General features: G+C 39.1%; 2 protein-coding genes across 2 annotated transcripts in view; both read right to left on the bottom strand.

Moving 5' to 3' along the window:
* Window positions 1-3819: 3819 nt before the first annotated feature.
* LOC119736004 (cilia- and flagella-associated protein HOATZ-like) lies at window positions 3820-12292 on the bottom strand. Its single transcript, XM_038209989.1, is given in 7 exon segments — window positions 3820-4355; window positions 6800-6852; window positions 8400-8459; window positions 9154-9224; window positions 9579-9617; window positions 12083-12232; window positions 12235-12292. Coding segments are annotated over 7 exon segments (510 nt in total). The 5' UTR covers window positions 12278-12292; the 3' UTR covers window positions 3820-4261.
* A 5679-nt stretch (window positions 12293-17971) lies between these two features.
* LOC119735623 (DNA-directed RNA polymerases I, II, and III subunit RPABC3-like) overlaps window positions 17972-23686 on the bottom strand; it is a 55259-nt gene continuing 49544 nt past the window's right edge. The window contains exon 4 of the mRNA XM_038209406.1: window positions 17972-19701. Within this exon, the coding sequence (XP_038065334.1) occupies window positions 19584-19701 (118 nt within the window). The 3' untranslated portion in view covers window positions 17972-19583. The remainder of the gene's footprint in view (window positions 19702-23686) is intronic.

Raw genomic sequence — 23686 nt, 5'->3', positions numbered from 1 at the left:
GGACAGAATCCTCAAGATGAATAGTTACTGTGCGTATCGAAGTATCTTTTTCCCTGCCATTTTTAATTCGTTTCAATTTCTTGCATTCTTTTACGAAACTCAAAATGAGGCTCGATATTCCAAAAATAGACAGGTACCCACGACGGACTACAAGGGTGGATCCAGAACACAGTTTTGTTTTCTTCTGGTGGGGGCCAAAAAAGGAAAAATTTGGTCCCCGCGGGCCCCGAAATGTTGTTTGGATTGTAGATGCTCTGTGGTGCGATCTGAGGCAATTTCTGACCACTTTGACCAATTGTTTTTGAGGAAAAGATGGTGGTGTACGCAGTGCCTGCCTTTATTGCGACGTCACTTCCCAAAAAAAAAAAAAAAATTGGGTTCGGTTTTTTTTTTGGGGGGGGGGGAGGAGCAAGGCCCCCGTTGCCCCCCCCCCGGATCCGCCCTTGACGGACTTCAGCGAGAAACTGGGACAAAAGCGACCAAGAACTATACAAAGATGGCCACAATTTCATTTTCTTGCAAACTTCACGCGCAAGACATCCTTTCATTCTTTGTAACTATAAATAAACGATGACTGCGTATACCTTAATACGTATTTGCTTTTCTTCTGCCATTAAAATGACCCGACAAACGATGATATCAGATACAATGAAGGATCTGGACATTTTTTCCTATGCAAATGTAATGTGTTACATGTCTTCCCAGATGTGCCGTTTTAAGTACATGTAAAATGATATAAAATAGCGTGTTTAATTTTAGCAGGTTACATTTTAAATAATATTATGAACAAGAGAGCTAATTATAGATACTCAGTACACATGCGGACTTTCACGATTATGGTAAAACTGTTTCCATGGGTTTTTTTTCACTCCAGGGAGCAAAAGTCAGTATGTGTGTCTTCTGGAATAAGTTGCAGGGTTTCAAAAGATTTAGGCTACATTTTTTTGGCTAATTCGTGGAGCTGTTTAAGACTGAGAAATGTATTTTTTTTACGTTGCGGTCTCCATAAAATGGACCAATATCAACGCAGTGAGCAGGAACTTTTGTGCTTGGAAGCGCAGCGCCGGTGTACTTTGAAAGTTGGACTCCATGAAATAAGGACTCTTTGGTTGTATTGCGCATGCCTATAAGATAAGTTTGACAGTGACAGGTCACGTGTGAGCGTTTGAGTCCATTATAAGGTTAAAAAAAATAACCTAATTTCGTTGGAGTCCAAATTCCATATGACACCGGGAAAAGTTGGCCCGGGTTTAGTTTTGGGTGAACGAGACCAATAGCGGTCACATATCCATTGTTAACGTACAGACCTTACTGTGGCATTTCTAGAATCACAGTTTTGTCTCCAGACTCGGCTTCGGAAGGAGACGCACTTTCTGGGCACACTTTCTGCTTCGCGGACATCAAATCCTGCAACGCAGGGCCAATGTTCAGAGAGAATTGTAGCTCACACTACAAAAAAGCCGATGTTTCGTAAACTTGCAAAGCCGTCAATAAACGTTGCAAAATGGCAAATCAAAAACATTGTTTCCAATAAAAGAGGACGGGGGTTGTATTTTCGTAACCTCCGCATTTGATAACCTGCTGTAAAATATTAATGATCACATTGTTACGAGGTTGTATGACTATCATTAAGAGACTATACGGCCTTAGATTTTTAAGAGGTCGCCTATTTGAAGTGGCAAACGTTTGCTGTTAGAAAAAAAATAATAATAAAGAAATGGAAAATGAAAAGGAGTCCGTGTTTCATTTTTTATTACAATGTGTTGCATCATATTGAGACATAATTTATCATAGAATGTGGGGGGGGGGGAAATTGTTCACCTATAGCCCTCCCAAAATGATAATATTCAATTAGATTTCATCTGTCTGAGTTGTGAGACAACAGGAAAAAGTAGGAAAAAGTAGGCATTTTAAGATAAGAGTAGGAAAAGTAGGAGCTAAGTAAAAAAGAAAAGAAAATAGAACAAAGTAGGAATACATGTACTGGAAAGCCTGCCTTACTTTTCTTACAAGCTCACGAATGGTACTGAGCATAGTTAACGTGCCGATATAAAAAGCCTGCTATAAATAGCCTTGAGGCAAAGCAAATAACCCTACACTAAATTGTGCATTGCAGTTCGTCCTATTGACATTTCATTCACGTTTCAACAACTTCCTCACCAGAGAGCGCCAAAACATCCATAGAATGTACTTTTTTCTTGAGCCTATCGGCCATCAAAAAATCTTCTATAACAGTGTATAAAGACCATGCACTGGTTGACAACATAAGCTTTACGCCGGTATTATGTTTATTCTGGACATTTCACACACAAAAACCTACCCATAATTCCACAACAATATTAGTACATTGTATTGTCTAATATTTATTATTCCCCAAAGATTACTTTTTTTTTAATCTTCAAGTTCCCATTTCAAATGGGCCTTACTCAAGGCTGGTAATACTGTACATGTATAAAGAAATTAAGCCTTAAAATATTATACATCGATATTTACAAAAATGCACACTTTTCTCAAGATACAATTTTACAAACAGTAACACAAAATAATCAACAGAGAAACTGGAGATATCAAGCCAACAGAGGGCGATATTCATCTGCAACAGTGCCGAGCTGTTGTCATAAGTTTTTGGATGTTTTTGCAATCATTCGAAACACCTCATGCATGTCATTGCCATTGCCAACCACACTTCAAAACAATATTTACATTATACAAAGTTTTATTTGAATTTTTGGTCTTTCAAATCCTCTATTACATGTACGTTTATTACTAAAAAAAATAATTAATTAGTTCACTAAAACTCAAAGGTAATTTTTGTATGTCATTTGTGAGAACATTTACCAAGATGTACAATGGTCTGAATTGAAAAAAGAAACAGTTGTCGAAAAACTGTTTTATGCACAGCAAAAATGATGTGCTATAGTTTCATGAAACTGGTCCTCAGTAAGCAAGGGCGGCACCAGAGCAGTGGTGTAGCCAGGATTGCTTTTTTCAGTAGGGGGGGGGGGGGGGGGGGCAGGGGTCACCAGCATGTTATGAGGGGGCATCAAGGGTGGATCAAACAAAAATATTTCCCCCAAAATGGCCAGGCCACTGCTAGTGCTGCTAATTCGAAAAATTGAGGGGGGGGGGGGACCTCTTTGGACGCTAGAGAGTGCTCTTTTTTCTTTTCAATTTATTCATATTTTATAAAGCCGTGCGGTTCCAAGTAAATAAAAAATAGCCATTTAGATTCCTCTTCTCTTTTAATAACTCAAACAAATACTATTAAGAAACACTTCCTTGGCAAGCGGGACATTTCAGAATTTTTTTTTTGGGGGGGGGGAGGGTGGGAATTTGTGGGGGGGGGGGAGTGGTCCCCTTAGGCTACGCCAGTGCTTCAGAGAGGTTGGGTCGGGGATGTGCCGAATGGCGGGCAGAAGGGCTCTCTCAAGTCAAAAATGGCCTAATTTGATACAATTTTGGTCACTGCTGGAAAGGGGGGGGGGGGGGGAGGGGGCGGAGAGCGCCCCCTCCGCAATCCTGGATCCGCCACTGCTAAGTCAAAGAGATGCTTGCACATGACAAGAGCTGAGACATTAGGAACGCTTGAACTGCCGATAGAATTAATCACAAGGCAATCACAAGTCATGAAGTCAGAAACCATGTAACAGGCTATTCAAGTGAACTTTGAAAATAATCCTCTGTACTGATGACGTCACACTTTGTTTACTTGTGTGCTTTTCTACGGGGCTATGAAACCGTCGTCCCCACCAGGCTCCCATAAGAAAGCACACATGTAAACAACCAAAAAACACTCCTTTTATTCCGATTTTGGGCATCTCCAACCACCTGAAAAAAAAGGTGTTTCACTTTGCACACAAATGTACCCGCCCTGCGAGTACCGAATTATTGTCGGTGGATTTTTTTCATTTGATGTCTCATTCAAAAGTGAATAACTTTTATATAGCTTGGAAATAGCAATTGCAAAAAAAACCAAAAATCTACATTTCGAGATTGAACTCGAAAATAGCATGGGGAATGCATCTTTAAATGGACGGCAGGCATTGTTTGTTACCGATCAAACTTTGACTTTTGGTTTGACTTGTGATTGTCTTTAGAACAACTCAACCCTCAAGTAGCATAAAAAGATCTGATCAGCTAGAAATACTGACATCATGGCACAGCTGCAGGCAATCAGAAGTTACCAAATGATCTGGAAAGTTTTTGTGAATGGACGGATGGAGGGACAGGTTTTCACACACGCTCTCATCATGCATGTATCTCATCTGCTGCCCTCGTGGGTGATGCGCTGCTCGAATGAGTCCAGCTCTGCCATGGCCTGTGCTGCCTCTTGCTCTGCGGCCTCGTCGTACTCACTGAAGACAGAGAAAGCAACTTAATCAATCAGATGGGCTTAATACTCACGAATGTGAAATGCTACAGGGATGAGATGGTCAATTTAAAAACATGTCTGAATATCGGATGATATTGATAGGTCTGAAAGATGCATTTCTTTCTGTACTGGGCCCAATTTCATAGCACTGCTTAAAGGGAAAATACAACATTTGCAAACATCAAAAAATATAACTACCAAATCATTTTGAAATACCTTGCTGGACTGTTAGTGAATGACAGTGTAAAGCATCCTGTAAAATCATGGCACCTGGTATACTGTCATTTTCAAGAAAAGTGGTATTTTTGTATCTATTTCCAACGCTGGTCGGCCGACCAGCATTGGAAAACACTGGCTTTTTTTCAAATACTGGCCCCAATTGACCATTGCACTTGTTTGCAATCGATTACACACCTATGAACGGGTACAAGCCAGCTAGACTGGTTCCCTGACCTTACAATTCCCCATTGTATGTAAACTGCTCTGTTTCTTCTTATATGGAGTCAGGGAACCAGACTACAGGAAAATGATTGTTTTTCTTGGTGTTTATAGCATTTTCAAACCCAAAACCTCAAAAAAGTCAGTGTAACTATATTTGCTATATATTTCCAACCCCCCAATTCCATCCATTTCTGGAAATTACAGCAAAAGCAAATGATGTATATTCCCTTTAACAGCCGACTTTGTGCTTAATGAGCCTCCATCTATTTCATAGGGACCGTTAAGCAGTAAGCACAGCAAAAGCACGCTTAACCCTAGAAGAAAACTTTGCTTAAATCAGTGACGTAACAATAGAAATCTCCATGCGCGTGCAACCGTTAGCATGAAATAGTGCTTAAGCAGCAGCATGATTTTCTGCTATAGTAAGCACAACTTTTCTGCTTACTGTTAAGCAGTGCTATGAAATTGGTGCCTGATGATGTCTTTCTCCCAAATTAAAAAAAAAGCCTGAAAAATCTCAAGCCTGAAGGTACTGTAGCTCCTAGCCTGTTTTTGCTATTAGCAAATATTAGGCGGCCAGGTGGTAAGTTCCGAGTCACATTAGGTGGCTAGCAAACTGCATCACAGGCCGGCAGAATACACAATTTCTGGCTTAAAATTGTCTGAAAAAGACTTCACTTTTTACATTAAGGATCTCATCTTCACAACACTTTATGATTTTTGTTTAACCTTTTCCGAACCTTTTCTTCACTCCTCCCGGGCTTAAAAAAACAAACGGCAGCTTTTGAGGGTCTTTTTTTGCGTGCTGTTTTTGTTTTTATTTCTTTTTGTAGTCTATAAATGCAATTAGGTCTGTAAAAAGCAGGATTGTGCATTAAATTCAAAGTTTCACATAAGGAAATCTAAAATGCATACTGCGTGACTAATAATGGAGACAACAAATCCTGCTTTCTAGGAATTGATGATTTCACCACACCATTACTATGTAATGACTTGCAATTTTATTATGCATGTAATTCAGTGGGTTTATCTCCACAAATCACCGGATATGTAACTTTATCCTTGTACTAGATCAGATTTCTCAGCGTCATTAAATCCTAGGTTTTCCTCGAACTCGCGCCGGACCATTCTCCACAGGATGTTTGCACATTATTTCCCGTCACGATAAAACGATTAAATATTTTGTTTGAAAGGAAATAACATTGACATGAAACGTGTAATTTGCTCGGTAAGCTTTCAATTATGGCCATGTGTTACAGGATCCCCATGACAGGATCAAATTTCATGAAAGATGTCTGGGTTTTTCTCGGAATTTACGCTTCTTCCATGACAGGATGTCGGGTATTACAACATTGTGGAGTGCCGTGGCCTTGCGGTCTGGAGCACTGAATTCGTGGTCTGCAGGTAATTCTGCAGGTTGTGGGTTCGAGTCCAGCCTGGGGTTATGGTGCGTGTCCCCTTGGGCAAGACACTTTGTCACTCATTGATTCTCCCCACACAGGAGTAAATGGGTACCAGTGAGGGAAGAAATGGTTATTGTGGTTGATTCTAGCCAAAATGGCAGTATCAAGCTGTATATTCCCCAGGGACCCGAGATTATCTGTGGAATATTAGCCCAATGAGCAAAGTAATAATGATGTAGCACCTTGGTACTGGCGGATACGTGCATATTACTATATTATTATATTATTATTTTTAGACCATCATTCAGAGTATGCTTAGTATAATACTTGAAAGGAACATGTAGCAAATGCGTTGATTTTGATAGAACATCTTCTACTATATAAGGGGCTTTAAATTGTGCTTGATGTCCTACTTTAGTTAGAGTAAAAAAATAAAAATAAAATAACCACCATCGTTTGTTTCCTGCCCAGTGAGCCTTGAGGAAGGCTGCGGAAGTCTCTTAGTAGAAATCAGGCATGAGGCATGGGCTAATGCAAAAATTATACTGTACACATGTAGATTTAAAAAAATGCAGGCACTTACTCTACTTCATCAAGCAATGATGGTGGGGCCGGCCTGTGAGAGATTGCCTCTTTCTGCAAAGATAAAAGACACACATGATTGATGGGATGTTCTCAAAATGACGTTTTGATGATGACGATGATATTCAGGGATGAAATTGTCAATCAAAAACAAAATCTGAATACTGGATGAAATGTCTGAAAGATGCATTTCTTTCTATACTGATAATGTCTTTCTGTCGGATAAAAACAAAATCTGGTTTCAGACAAAAGTCTGAAAAATTTCCTGAATATTAATATTCGGCTTGTGTGAACGTTAACTCTGTTCCTCAGGCCAAGAGATCAGTTTCATGTCCGAGTATGAGATCAGTGCAATGTGTCCTGTAACCTCCCACCCACCCCCTGCTATTTAAACAGTCACAGACAGTCAAAATTCACTTCCACTTCACCTGCTATACTTATGCTTTTAACCAAGGCTAGTCACCAGCAGTCAGATCATATGTCAAGCAAGCACTGTGACTAGTCAAACTGGGTCAACAGACAAAGCAGGCAAGTTGTAGTCACAGCTGTTTTACCACTCACCCGGAGTCAAAGCATAGCTGTATCAAGTTACTTGAACAGTCACAGCCAGTCAATCCTGCTTTATGTAGGCTGGGAATTCGTAACTGAAAGGACTACTTGGCACAGAATGTATGTTTCCATAGGAATGTAAATGTACTTGCAGTAAAGTGTCTGGCCCAAGGACATAATCACCAAGATCCCTGGCAGTGTTCAGACTCGCATACTTCCACACATGAGTCAGTCAGGGCAACCACTGGAGCATGGTGCGATACATTTGAACAATGGGGCTGTCCAGTTTTGAGTAATATAATATTTAGCATTTGATTATTCGACACCACGATTGACCGAACATTCAAATATTCAAAACTCAGCGGTCAAGTTTACAAATGCCAGCTGCAACTGCATGCCGTACCTGTCAAAAGTTGCACGCAAAGCGCAAGCTGCGATCAATGTTATGGGCCACAGGAGTGTTTTGCATTCAGTATGTTACAACTGTCAATGGCTTTAACTTGCTAAAAGGATGGGAACAATGAATTGCCGTCCACCAAAAAAGTAACTGTCAACAAAAAGTGGCATCTGACAATAAAGCGCAGCAACTTTACGATTAAATAACATCACGATCGTGTGTGTACATATGTGTAGTTTGTTTATCTTTGAAATATTCGAACCAGCAAAAAGCTATTTGAAAATTTGGTTGATGATCGAATATTCGTTATATTCGGGACAGCCCTATTCGCTCTTTTCACACTCTGCCATTGGGCACACAGAGCCTCCATCTGGCAACTTTACACAATAAATATAGCCAGTTCAGTGATTCCCGTGTCGGGGTTCAGATCACTGAACCGGCTACTTTTATTGTGTAAAGTTTATTATGTGAAAAGAGCGAACTGAACAAAAAGTTAGCATTTTGATTCCAGTGATTCTGGCATTTTGGTTTCATTTTGGATTCCCGCTTTTTAGTTAAATCACATCTAAACATACGATTATTCCAACCGTTTCGATCATAAAACAAAATACTAAAAACAAAAATCAGACTGCCGGGTTTTGTATTATATTCTTACCTCTTTTCTCTCATGTTTCCTCTTTTGTAGAATGTGCAGAGTCTCTTGTCTTGCAATAGCCTGTGGGGAAATAAAATAATAAAAACAAATGTTAAAAAGTATAAAACTGTGTTCCCCGTGCTTTTCACCAAATTCAATCTGCTTTGTATTAAAAGTCAATCCCTCAGTCTGAGTATCACCCGTTGTCCAACGGAACCCTCTCATAACCGACGTCTGATATATGTGAGCAATGCAAATTTTATGTGACCCCGCGCCACAGCCAATCAGAGTTGCCTTTAGAAACTGTGACATCATTTCAAATCAGAAATGTGGACTATGCTGTTGATTGGTCAATTTGGCTGCAATAACATTTTCTGCAATACAACAATGGGTTACGGAAGACCCGATAAAAGACGCAACTGAATCTGCAGGTCAAGACGCAGTCTCATTTGCCATAATTAATTGCCGAATCTGCTCGCATATCATAGACCCTTGCTGTGCAAGGCAATATCACATAGACTACACTCCCTGAAAATTCATATCAATTTGGAGGATTTAACTTCTTTTTTTCCCCATTTTTTTCAATAAGCTTTTCGGATATTTGTTTGATAAACGAATATTCAAATATTTAGAACATAGGGGACAACCCTAGAACTGGTGTTATAAACTCCGACTTAAAAATATCCTTGTACATTTTCTTGATTTTCAAATTGTTACGGGAACTTACAGAAACATAGTTTGGTTTTACTGTTTCAAAATGGCTACAGCAATGTACCTGTTTGGTGAGTTTCATGCTCTGTGCATATACCACCTCAGCATGTGCTCTCTCCAGGAAATCTGTCAGTTCTAAAACAGTGTGAAAAAAAATAACTCAAGTGTTGTAGGACAGGACAAAGGTGTCACATTTGAAATGTATTGATAAAATGTAAGGTCAGGGATGGTCAGCCGACAATCGTTGGAAATTGATACAAAAATGCAACTTTTCTTGAAAATGACATCACACCAGGTGCCATGATTTCACAGGATACTTGAGAATATTCACTTACAGTAAAGTGAGGTTATTCATGATAAGTTGGTAGTTTTGTTTTTGGATAAGAAACTGGTTAATTTTATTACTTGGCCTAATATTAAGTAAACATAATGTTGCAAGACTCTAAGTTCTCCAGCATAATTTCAAATGAAGCATGAGCCTGCACTTACTTTGTGACGTCTCAATCTTCTCATAGGCTCGATTCACAGCTGTTGATAATAAATAAACACACAAAGCAATGGGTAACATACATTTTGAAAAGCAAGGATTTGAATGTGCTGGCCTAGCCTATTTGATTATTTGAAATGGTTCTCACCCCTTAGTTCTAAACAATCATGAAGGGAGAACAACAGTCCATGTCAGTCCGTATAGCCTACACGGACTGGGGTGCAAGAACTCCTTTTTTGACATTTGGGATGTTAGCCTGTCGTACTAGCGTTCCACTAAGGAAAAATTCTCAATGTTGCAATTTCCAAAGTTCACCACAAAAGTTGCCAAATAATCACGCAAAATACTTGACAAAAATACCTTTGAAAACACCTACTGGCTTCTCCACATGTCAAAGATGAAGTAATGGGGCATCAATGATACTCACGATTATTTTTTGGGTTGCAAATTAATCAGTGAAAATTCAACCATAGCACAGATCTAGACATCAGCACAGCGATCATTCAATAACATTTATTAGTGGGACGCTAGTACGGTTAACATCCCAATTGAGCTAACATCCTAAAATGTCAAAAAAGGAGTTCTAGTGCCCCAGTTAGTGGGACTAATCCTGATCAATATGTGGCATGTGCCCATGAGGCAGCAATTGCACATTTCAAGCTCAAGTTGTTTAAGTCATTTTAAAACCCTCCTGCTGTTTAAAAGGTCACAAACGGTCAAAGTTTCCTTTCACTTCCCCTGGCACACAATATCACATCCATCTACAATGTACAACAAAGTAGTTTTGTCTCCAGCGTTACAAACATGTCGAATTCCTGATGAGCATGTCAGCTGGAGTTACTCAAGCTATGTGTGTGGTACGGGGAGGCTCATTTTTTTTTGAATATATTTAGTCCTAGGCCTAAGCCTAGTAATAGGCCTAGAAGACTTATCATGTCTGTTTTTATGTCTATACTGTCTGTAAGTGTAATTTTTTTTTTTTTTTTTACCCATTGTAAATTTGACCTGCGAAATAAAATGAAATGAAATAAAATGAAACTACAGTTGTTTTTGACTTGGTTTTGTGGGGAAAAAACCTGAGACTAGAGAGACACAATTTAGGCCTAATACAAGTTCGGATTTCGTTGGAATCTGGAAACAAAGAAAAATTGATTTAAACCAGGGATTTTTTGAGACACTAAAATGTTTATGTTTGCAGATATGTTTGCAGAGTAAAGTTTGATTATTTTGCATACAAAAAGGAGTGCAGAAATATGATTCAAAATGAAATGCTCAAAACTCACATTTCCTCAAAATATTGGCGATCGTGTACGGGCCCGGTTCCTATAACTTAAGGAACAAAATTCACTTTTAAATTATTTGACCTACCAAACTAGTTGGTGACATTTCAGAACATACAGGTATGTCACAGATAAAGGGCAGGATTTTGAATTTTTAAGGGAAATTTCGGGGTAAAAATTGACGATGACAATGACAGAACGCAACGCGAAAATAAAGATGGCGATCATCTCCGGGCGATGTACCGTGAGCACGCAAGTCGCACTGCACGGCACCAACCGGCCCGTAAACCGAGTAGGAAAATCATAATTTCTACCCCAAGAAACTGTTCAGAAATTACCGAAAAAGGTGTCATTACATTGAGAGAAGTCTGCTGCGCTTTAGGACAATGTCAAATTTTAGTAATAAAAAAAAATCTTGATTCTAATTTGATCGAAACAAAACAGGGGGCCCTACACATGCTACACTACACGATTGCTTAAACTTAAAGTACATGTAGAACAGTATGAATCAGCACAACAAAAAATCAAAATTTTAGAAAAGGGTCACCAAATGAACTTAGTCAGTGCCCTCACATCTCACACATTTTCAATAATTAGACTAGGCGGCCCTAGTCTATATTATTATTAAGGCAGTGTATATTTTGCCGGAGACGGCAAACCTTTAGTAAACGTTAGTTTGCCGGATATGCACTGAACATGCGCAGTTACTGTTTTTTTGTACTTGAACATTTTCCGGTGACAAGTTTTAGTCTGGCTCCATGCCAAAATTATCGTTGTTACCTCGTATTCACAAGATGGGATTCAGACCATTTTATAATTTCGGACTTTATTTCCCTTTAAAAAAAAATCCTCCAGAGCCACAAATCTGAAAAAGAAAATGTTAATACTCTGCAAAAAAATGTTTGAGACATGTTAAAATAATAAAAGAAGAATATTCTTATTTATTTGGGGATGAGAAAAAAAACCTTAAAAATGTGGTGTGGTCGGAATCGAACGCGAGTCATCCCGCTCACTAGAGCCTTTGCTTAACCATTACACCAAACGTGCTACACATTTTTTGGTGGGAATTTAATACATCTTATAATTCAGCCCTATTTTAAAGAGTACAGCGCCCTCTGTTGATATGGATTGCCGCCGGCAAACCTTTAGTAATCGTTAGTTTGCCGTCATTACCTCCGGCAAAATATCCACTATCTATTATTATTAATGACTGTGACTTTACGCACGTTGTCTTCCTGGGGGCGCAACTTTCAGCCTCTGCCTCACATCACCAGACACGAGTCTTGACTCAATCGGCGGCTGTAGGGTTAGTGACTGCCAAAACAGCTTAGCACATGCCTGATCATCTTCACTGCAGGTGCTAAAAATGGTTCTTTCCCGTCGGAAGAAACTGGTTCTGTCGCTGTGATGGTGGCCGCCATGATTTCTGGTCAACTCATCTTGTTGTCATGTAGGGCGCCACCAATATAATAGATCACTGGCAGATTATAGGTGGTGACGTAATTTATTTCAAGGACTGTGGGTGGAGCTTAATGTTGGGTTGTGAACTACAGATGGGGCACGTGATGAGGGATGGGGGAGGGGCTCATATTTTGAAGAGTCACTCAATAAGTTTTAACAATAATAACGCTAATTTTTGCCTGTCCAAATATTCTGGATCGGGTCGGGAAGGGGATGGGGGGGGGGGGGGGAGAGATTAGAACTACATAATGCTCACTGAGAGAGGGCGCTGTCCATCCAGACCAGGCAGCAATTCTTTTTCCTCTTCAGGTTGCAGACCAGTAAATATACTAAAGTGATAATTACGCGCACTTCCCAAAATTATCAAAAATACTCACAACACTCCAAGGTACTTCAGACACATCAAACTAAAGCTTATTTCATCTTCTTTCATTTTCCGTTCTTTTTTTTTTTTTTGGGGGGGGGGGGGTTATCCAATGACTTTTTAGAAAAAAATTCCATCCATAGATGATCACCCCAAAAAGCCGGCCTGACGCCTATAATTATGCTCAATGGCAAAATAGCGCCATTTTAGGGCCTAATTTTAGCTACATTTCACACTAATACGGGCTGGCAGTCCTCTGTACGGCTAACCCTTCTTTTCTTTTTTTTCTTTTCTTTTTACAAATCCTCAAGTTCACGGCCCTCAAAATGCTCTAATACTGGATAATTTGGAGGGAGTCCGAAATCGTTCCGTTTCCGACTGAGGTTGCATAAAAAAATAATTGCGGACGGATGCTGTGGGTTTTTTTAGTAGGAAGTAACCAAATTGTTGAAATGACAAGGGGAACTTAAAATAAAAACTCATGATAAATTAGAAATAGAGATTGTGTATTGTGCTCGTGATGCCTTCTATATACTTATTAATAAAATAACTGAAGTGAAAATTTTAGTACAGGTTCATTCAAGGGCGGATCCAGAACACAATTTTGGGGGGGGCAAAAAAAAAAATTTGGTCCCCCAAAAAGTGGGTAAAAAAATTACGGCGTGGGGTTCGGGGCCCGCTTAAGGGCCCCGAACATTTTTTGGACTCTAGATGCTCTGTGGTGCAATCTGAGGCAATTTCTGACCACTTTAACCAATGTTTTTTTGAGGAAAAGATGGTGGTGTACTCATTGCCTGCCTTTATTGCGATGTCACATAAAAACAAAAAAATTGATTTCGTTTTTTTTGTTTATAGGCAAACTTATTTCATTCGTGTTTCAGAAAACTTTCGGTGGTTGTTTTCATGGGCGTCGCCAAGATTTTTTCTAGCCTAGAAAAAATCCTGGCGAGGGGCGGCAAAGCACAGAGCCCCCCCCCCCCCAAAAAAAATCCCTATACACATGTATTTTCCAGCGTTTTCCCGATTGATAATTTTTTTCCCGATTGATAATTTTTTTTTTTCGAGGGTGGGCAGGGACATTTTGCCCCCCCCCCCCACCCATTAAATTAACAACAATATGACTTCGCGCCTCTTTTTCTTTTCTTTATTTCCCTTTTTTGTTTAGGCTCCTTTTTGGGGGGCTCCCCCCCCCCCCCCCCCCCCCCCCTCGCGACGCCCAAGGTTATTTAAACAAAAAAATAATAATTAAAAAAAAAAGGCATCTAGTCTCTTGTGTCACTTGGCTATAAAAACTGAACAGAAATCACCGCAAATCAGTCCCATATCCGCCCGCTCAACTGATTAAAAACAACGGCCTGAGTCGATTGTCAGACTGCTTGGGAATTAAAATAACAATACTCCGGATTTACTGGATGATATTATTCAGCTTTCAAAACAATCTCACATCCCCCATTTACTTAGTCTCAAAAGCCAAAAACCCACTCATCAGAAAATAATATCGATGTAATTGTGGTTGGGATTTTCCCCAAAAGAAAATATCACTCCTGCGCGCGTGCTGCAACCTCCACCGTATGCAAAGAAAATTACCCCCATGAGACCGAGGGCTGTTCAAGTGTGGGTGCCTTTTTTCCAATCAAAACAATTTCGCACCCAGAAGAACGTAGGTTTCGTTATTTAAAACCCACTGTTTCCCCTTTCTATTCACCCTACTGATTAAAAAGAAATCGCACTTCAACTTCCCAAACAGAATATCAGTTATGAACACTTGAAGCTTTTTGCAGCCGTATTTTTTTAAAGACACGGTTGACCTTTACAGCAATCGTGGGCGAAGCGCTAGACCGGAGCACGGGTGTCGGGGCTTCATTGTGCTGCTCCGCGCGCCGTCAACAAAGGCTTATTCCCCCACTAACAATGAGACAGGGATACGCTACATCCGTTTCTGGCCGGCTGACGACCGCGGATGACAAACGCGCGTGTGTGGGTTGCAATGAAGGGATGGTACTTGCAGTTGCTCTATGGTTACGCGGAACTGATCCGTGATAATAATGATCAATCGACATCAGAAAACTAATTACAATGTCTATACTTAGGGGGGGGAGGGGGGGGGGGGTTGTACTCCTTATTTTCGGTTTCGATTAGAATGAAATCAAAAGTAACTTGGTTTTTTCGGGGGGGGGGGATCATAAAAACGTGTCCTGCATCTTAACAATACAAGCACTGTCAGATTAAACCAATTAAGAAACATGTCATAGTTTTGGAGTACCCAACGAGAGCTACTTCAAAAACGAATTCACAGGAACTCGGGGGTACATCCGACAAATTTCGAGAAAAGAAATCGGTCAACACGTTTTTCGTTTCCCCAACCGGCCACGAGCAGGGGACATTAACAGAGATTGGGTACTCCCCTCTCCGTGAACAAACAAAATTGTCGCTACGCCAGGACAGTCGAGATTAAAAACGTCATGATCGGCTTTCACAAGTACATATAATAATATTCCGCGATGATCCTTTGGACCTTCTCATGGTTCAAAAGTGGGGGATATAATTATGGGTCACTTTACATTTTGGGTCCAAATGTTAATATTTTTCCTTTCCCTGTTACTTTACATGTTGTCATTCAAGGTTTTTTTTGGAGGGGGGGGGGGAGGAGGATTTGTTAAGTAAGTAGTTTGCTATTCATAATCACTCCTGGGGGGCGACTGCATCCGAATTATAGATGTCAGATGTAAAGGGCACAGAGAAAAAAGTGGACCCCAAATTACTTCTTTTTTTTTATTAAAAAAAGGAGGAAAAATCTAGATGAGCAAGATAGAGCGTGCGTGCAATACCAAACTACTCCTATTGTATTCTTCTTTTTCTTTCGAAAGCCAAACCCCTCCCAGCAAAGAAAACAAAATGCATATTAAATTAAGCACTGCATTGTCAGTCTGCGTCAACGAAACTATTTTTGTATTCTACCAAAGATACTATATATCCCTCTCTAGTATGTTTGATTCTACCCATTCATATATTCTGGAACATGGGGCATGAAACTTCGGCTCATTTGCAATCACAAGTTTGTCATCATTTCGTTTCCACGCCGTTTTTAGGGAGATATTACATTGTACTTAAACGGGATAATATTGCTTTTCGCGCGGGTTTTTTTTGTTTCCAATAACACCACTCGAAATCGAAAGATTGTTAAACACTTTTCAAAACAAAAAAAGTGAAAAACCATCTGCAACCTAATTTGATCATGAAACGCCGCAACGTTTATATCACTCTTTACTTCTAAAAATCAGTCAATTGACTGATCGTTGGAAACCACCGACATTTTGTTTTCTGCTAAAATGACAGCAAGTAGATTGAATAAGTTCACTGGGTGTTTGGTACCAGTACGATCTTAATAAAATCCAAGTAAACTTGATAATAATTTGGTAGGTTACTTTTGGGATAAATGCAAATGATCAGATTGCCCTTAAGACAACATTCAGGCATGCAACTTGAAAGAAGAAGAAAAAACGAGGAAACTCCAATCTTTACCAGACTTTGTACAGTGATTTTCAATTTTGAAGGGCATAAGAGTGAAGTGAAAAAAAGGAGAAAATCAGCTGGTCCGAGGAAAAGTTGCTTGCCTGAACATTGATCCGCTGGACTGATTACATGACTGACTGACTGATTTATTGATCGACACACATGACTGATCAGGCAACCACCCAAGCAGTCCCCCAACCTCGTCCCCAGTGCTTACTTTATTTCCAACCTCGCTTCCAATAGTAAGCCCTGGATAGGAAACTTTCTTCCTGTATCCTGATTCGATACCGCAATTGGCTAGTAATGGATTTGTATCGTGTACTTGGTGTTGTTATTCACAACAGGCAGTACGTGTTTTTGCGATCATTCGTCCATGCCTTCTCGAAAATACTAAATTCCTTTCCAATTTGTTCATATTAATATGAAATGTGATACTGCATGCTGTCTCGATAAGATCATAACAGATTAATTAAATAAATTGTGTTTTCGTAACTCACGCCATGCTCGCGCTGCGACGAATTGACCCTGTTTTTACCCCAGACCCCGCATACAAAAACAAAAGCTAATGTAACGCACATGCAGGCCCCATACTATTCCTCATTTGCATACATGTTCAAAAATCTTGCCCATGCAAATGATCCAATACCAGGGTGAGAGAGCAGGTAGTGATGGGCGCGTAATGCTCGACACCCTGGGTCGAGGTTGAGCAGTCTCCTATATATCAATGAACACATAACAAACAAAAGTCTTCAATAACAGACAAAACACACTTGAAGCAGTGGATTTCTCTTTACAAGTATGAGAATCTCTCTCATTTATTATCAAAAACTCAAAGCTACACTCTGCTGAGCTAAAATTTATACTTAACAATCTTGGAAATTATTTGAATACTGTTGAGTTTGACTATACGGAGTATCGACCAATCCAGATAATGAATCACCGAGTACTAACCAAGCCAACCATTAATTGTGAAGGCCAAGGGCGGATCCAGAACACAATTTTTTGGGGGGCCAAAAAAAATTTTGGTCCCCCAAAAAAGTGGGTCAAAAAAATTACGGCGTGGGGTTCGGGGCCCGCTTAAGGGCCCTGAAATTGTTTTGGATTCTATCTGCGATCTGAGGCAATTGCGATCTGAGGCAATTTCTGACCACTTTAACCAATGTTATTTTGAGGAAAAGATGGTGGTGTACTCATTGCCTGCCTTTATTGCAATGTCCCCCCAAAAATTAAAAAATTGGTTTCGTTTTTTTTTTGGGGGGGGGGGCATGGCCCCCTTTGGCCCCCCTGGATCCGCCCTTGGTGAAGGCACTGTGCCAGTCACTGCATTATGGCAGACACAATAGGAGGGCGCTCTTTAAATTTGGAGTCATTAAATTTGGGTAAATACGAATAAGAGTTTACCCACTTCCATGTCAAAAAGTCTTACAGACTAATTCGGCGAACAAAATTAGAAGCCGTTTATGAGTTGGTGCCACGTTCGCGCGCATGTCGTGCGCGTTAAAGATGAGGCGCGCATTTTGTCAACCCTATTGGTCGAAAAAGTCCGAATTGCGTGCGTACTACCTGAGCGCGACACGCGCAAGCCTGGCGCCACCTCAGAAAATGGCTGTCGCCGAAGGCTAGTCTATACTGCTCCATGGGGAATATGAACATTTGTACCTGGCACAATGGTTATGCAATTACTAGGGTCCTCTATGCGTGTAAAGTCATTCTATATCCAGTTTGGTCTACACTCTGTTTTTCCCATTTCACTGATTTTTTCCCCCACTTTTTTTTTGTACTTTCACTTCAAAGCGGCCAAACCTTTTGATCAGAAAAAAAAGTTGGAAGAATAATCAGGTGCACTCGGGAGGGCAACCTTTAATAAAAAGAAAATCTATTTACAATTCGTGAGAATCACGCGAGGTTGAGATCATCAGACAAACTGGCAGTGTGCCATGGTGTTGGGAACAAGACTTAGTTAGTGCATGGTTCAAAATTTATGTACAACTGCATGAAAAGATGAATGCCAGTGTAGGAAGGATGCATACAGCAAAAGATAATTTATAAAACAACCTCAATGGTCTCTCCTAAAAAACAAAACAAACAAAGGAAATGCTGAACAGACAAACAACACAACGATCAACAAATTAACTAGCATAAGACTATCACACAAACAACCACCTATTTTTTTTAAATCAAGAAAAAAACTTGATGAGATCAGATTAAGGACAACTGAAGTTTGAAGAGAGCACGACATTTAATCAGTGAATAATAATATAAGTTAAATACATGTAATAATAAAAGTTTAATTTAGTGACCAATTCACATTGCAGTAAGAACAACAACATTATGTTAAGTGTTTCACACCTGTAAGAATCCTGAAATTCCAGGTTGCAGGTCTGAACGACGGAGCAAAATTAATAGCACATTCTCCTCTTAATTCGTGAGGACAGCCATTGCAAAAAGACAAACCTTTCTTTCAGGTTTAATTTTGTAAATTTGAGTCACAAATAAGACAGAAACAAATTGAAATGATCTGCTGTCATGGAACAAAAGGGCGACAGGTATTTTTTTAGGGATTTATTACATTGATGATATTCTTTTTGAAAGTACACTTTCTTCAATAACTCTATCTTCATAATGACATTCCTGGAATGTTGTTATGTTACACTGTACGTGTATTTTAGGAGAAAATAAAGTTCAAAATTTATAGTAAACGATAACCAAAATATCATCATCTCCTTCGGTAGAAGTCTAATATTAAAGTTATTAATTAAAAAAAATTATTACAACTCCCCATTTCCAAAGCAATTTGGAACAGGGGTGTAGGCCCACCAGAAGTTTACTTTTCCTCCAAACAAATAATTAAATTCATTGACTTAAGAAATAAATGCCCCAACCAAAAACGAAGACATTTTCCCCTTTTCCTCAACTTCATAATCCTAAGATCCTCTTAACATTTTAGAAAATACCCAAAACATTTTCGAAATTTCAAAATAAAAAAGCCAGAAAAATTACTGAAAATAAATTCAATGTCAAGTTTGATTTTGGTTTCGTTTCCTAAAAAAAAGAAAGTCGAAACGAAGAGAACTTTCCACCAGTGAACACTGCCTGAATTCTGATTGGGAAAATATGTTCTCACTGGGAACTGCCTGGGAATGCTAGGTGATCCCGCATACATGTAGGAACGTTGGTCTATGCCCGTGCACGCTTGCTCAGGAACAGCCTGTTCCAGTTGGGAACACGCTGGGAAGACAGCGCGTTCCCGACGGGAACGCACAGTTTTCCTAAACGGAATGTTCCATACGGAACAGGACCGTTCAAACTTTTGAGACGCAACCTAACAAGCCTGGGTTTTATTTGGAGAACAGAAAAGTAAACTTCTGATTGCAAAAAAAAAAAAACCCTCAAAATGCCAGTTTCTTCATGAGCAGGTAAACGTGCATGTCTTGTTCGACGCCGTGTAGGTTGTTAGCGTCACCCTGTAACCTCATCAGCAGACCTCCGTAAGAGATGTAGGCCGACCTAATGCACACACAGACAACAGAGAGAAAACCAAATTAAAATACAGTTGCATATTTTTTTGAGTTTCTAGTTGAACATGGACAAGTAAAGCCCAAAATGATTGTGTCACTTCAGTTGCTTTCCCCACTCTGTGAGGTTGCAGGGCCATACGTGTTCATTTAGACAGTACATGTACGTGTGTTGTTTGAATTGGTAGACACGAAATGGATGCTACATGCATTGAGGTACCGGTATGCAGCCTTTTTCGTGTTACCGTATCTGTAACATGTACAAATTAAAGAGATGTATAAAGTTGACTCTTGACAATTCTGCCTTAAATTTGAGTGACACATATAAGGAAAATTATATAAACATGTACAGGGTGAGTAAAAAAAACCAAAACCCAAATGTCGGGACTATTGTTTTAGTGAAGTTCTGCATGTAGCACTTTCAAAATCTAGGATATGAAAGCCCAATTCATAAATTTTGTTGTAGTACAAGAATCATTCAAATCACTCATGTACTTTTCAAATTACGGAATTTTTAACACAACCACCGTTTTAAGGTTCTGTCCACGGATCACACAAAAAGTTCAGTGTTCTTTCAGCAAAACGAAAACAAATCACATCGGGATGTGTGTGAATTGTTTTCATTTTGCTGAAAGAATGCACACCTTTTTTGTGATCCATGGACAGAACTTTACAACGGTGGTTGTGTTTAAAATTCTGTAACTTGAAAAACTTGTACATGAGTGATTTGAATGATTCTTGTACTAAAAGAAAGCTTATGAATTGGGCTTTCATATCCTAGATTTTGAAAGTGCTACATGCAGAACTTCATTAAAACAATAATCCCAACATTTGAGTTTCATTTTTTTGACTCACCCTGTATGGTGCTAATGAAATCAGACAATTGTAGTATGACTATGAGGACTTTCGTCATCCTGAAAATAGTGTATGGCCCAAACTGGACTTCAAAAGAAAGGAGTAACAAGCACCTTGATAAGTAAATATCTTGAAGCTACATGTACATTGATTGAGTGGATACCATTTGGTTCTTCTGGTTCAAAAAACAATATCACATGCATCGATATATTTCACAGCTGCAATGTATAATGCATCTTATTAACTTCTCTAAAGTTTAATAGACTAGAGTGCCAAAGTGCAAACATACTATTACTAGGTCAGAGCATCACCGTTTTGAGTTAGGGTAAAAAATGCAACAGCTACTAGTTGTATTTAATTACTGAAAGACAATACAATGTGAAATGTCAAGTTGTGTGTCAAATGGTCATCATGGCGGTGTTAGTATAGTGTATGGTTGGCGTCAAAAGTCCTTGAAGATTTTATTTAAAAGCTGAACTGCGAAACCTGCAAGATAATCGACTCCGTAACGAACCACCCAACGATGCAAAACTTCAGCCACAAAGTTACTGCCATCACCCCATGTATATTTTTTTTTATATGCTAATGAGCTCCAAACACTAAATGCATTAGTCATCAGAGAGTCATGCGTTCTATTTAACTCTCAATCTCATCTCTCCCCCTAAAAACATGTCCCAACACAAGTTGGCCTCCACTGTGTGTTGTGGACAATGACCCCAGCCTGCAAGTTGGGACACGTCAGCGTAACCCTGGGTCAGCCACGTACCAGTACAACGATAGGGCCTATACATCTGAGCTTCAGCACTAAAGTAAAATGTATACGTTTGTTCGTATACAGTTAAGTCTCATTATATTCGGTTACATTACAACAACATTCTTGTCATATTGAACATATAAAGTCTCGTTTCCAACCGTGGAATTATGTGCAGAATGAATGGGACTGGTGTTCCACTTATACGGACACTGACGTTTTTGCCTGAAATTTGAGGTATAAAGGAAAAGTACGCACAAAAGTATGGCGTCCATATGTTATTTACAAATTCAAAAAAAATCCCTCAAAATCCTGAAATCAGGTAATTGCAGGAGGACTTACATCACCGTTAATTTTTTTTTTTTTTATACAACCAAAAGTTGGGCTAATAAGTCCGACTGCTGAGTTTGTATTGAAGGGAGTCAATTAAATTGGTCAACTGTACAAGTACATAAATGTATTTGATGTACAGGGCCGTACATACACTACCAAAAATATATTTCTTATTTTGAGAAAAAAAAAAACTTAAACAAGTTATTTTTTCTAGGGAGTGACACAAGAAAATATTTCTAAAAGGCCAATTCTTGTTTTAAGAAACTTGTTATTAGATTTTTTTTCTAGTGTTCTTGATTTAGGATAAATAATTTTCTTAACTTTTGTCAAAATAAGAAAAAAAATTCTAACCTTTTCTCAGTTATGTTTCTTATTTTAAGAAAAACTGCAAGAAAATTTTTCTTGTTACGAAAAATGTACATGTATACATGAAAATTTTTCGTCTTTGCAGGAGAAATAAGTAAACGGAATTAAATATTTTTGTCATACATAACATGTAGGTTTGACAAAAGGGGCATGCCATCACCAAAGCAATTTATATGTGCGTGTTCAGAATTTGACCCAAAGGGTGGGGTCGACTTGGCAGGAGTCCAAGAGTCAAGGGAAAAGGAATACTGTAAAAAAAATGATTTCCCGACATAAAACTGTCATACAATGAATGAAGTTGGGCTAATTGCCGTTGCGTATAAATATTTTGAAGAAATGTCTGACAAAAAAAGAGGTGGGACCTCCTTTTATTGACAGATTCATTGGCACTAGTCCAATTACACCGACATTTATACAATTTTCAGTTCCTACTCTAAACGTCAGGCCAAAATTAATTTGGAACGGAAAAGAAAAATATTTTGACCACTTAACTCACTTTCTTTTATGTAGTTAAGTGTAAGTCTCCTACCAAGGCTTTACCATCAGGTTTGGAAAAGCTACATGTATGTGTTCAAGTTTGTCTGGTCTTGTAGAGCAGGCCGTTAATGTTGCAGAACCTTTACATTTTTCATATAACAACAACATGCGGGAATACCCGACAGGACATTTAAAAGATCATCATTACATGTACAATGTATCTATTCTCACAAAAATCTAGGGCCCCCTTCCCAACTCGTTTCCAGGAATCTTAGAGTTTGTACAGCGTTTGGGTGAAACTATTGTTAACTATGCGACATTGCCTGGACCCAGGTTGGAGGCCTACACACAGAAACGTTTCACTTCTACTTTACTGACAAAAATACCTGTCTAGAAAAGTCTCCAAAGTGACTGTAATTACATCTGTAGACTGTTACATGTAGGTGTAGTTACATACATGTAGGCCTACTGGTATTATTCCATGTTTGACTTATTTATTTAATGCACGTGAGGTTTACTCTGAGGTTTTAAGTATGACACATTTTTTTCCTTCTTTATTTCACCATGATCATATTGGCTCAAACCCCACAGCAATTTTAAGCAACAAAAAATAAAAAAGGCAATCAAGTTGTTTTCACAAAAGAACTATTAAAATGTCCTAAAAGCAGACTGTCAATCGGCTCGGTGTCAATGTACAGCAAACCCCGTTGGGAGAGCGGACAGACTGAATGCAGGGGAAAATCCCTCAGAATTGAGATCATGAAATCAAAATCATACTTTCCTTGGACAAAATACTGGGAAGTACATATACTATGATGCAATTCTCATTGCACTATTGAGGGGCAAACCCTTTAAAAGAAAAGAAGCAAATGTTGAATGTACATAAGGACGGTACACAGCTAAAATGGCAATATTTTTGCCAAAAATTATCAACTGGAAGATAAAACATGCTATTTAAAGGGAATATACATCATTTGCTTTTGCTGTAATTTTCAGAAATGGATGGAATTGGGGGTTGGAAATATATAGCAAATATACATGTAGTTACACTGACTTTTTTGAGGTTTTGGGTTCGAAAATGCTATAAAAATCAAGAAAAACAATCATTTTCCTGTAGTCTGGTTCCCTGACTCCATATAAGAAGAAACAGAGTAGTTTACATACATTGGGGAATTGTAAGGTCAGGGAACCAGTC

The sequence above is a fragment of the Patiria miniata genome, unplaced genomic scaffold, assembly GCF_015706575.1.
Source record: "Patiria miniata isolate m_02_andy unplaced genomic scaffold, ASM1570657v1 HiC_scaffold_29, whole genome shotgun sequence".
NCBI classification, from domain to species: domain Eukaryota; kingdom Metazoa; phylum Echinodermata; class Asteroidea; order Valvatida; family Asterinidae; genus Patiria; species Patiria miniata.
The sequence above is the reverse complement of the archived record's forward strand: the minus strand, read 5'-3'. Positions and strand labels throughout refer to the sequence as shown.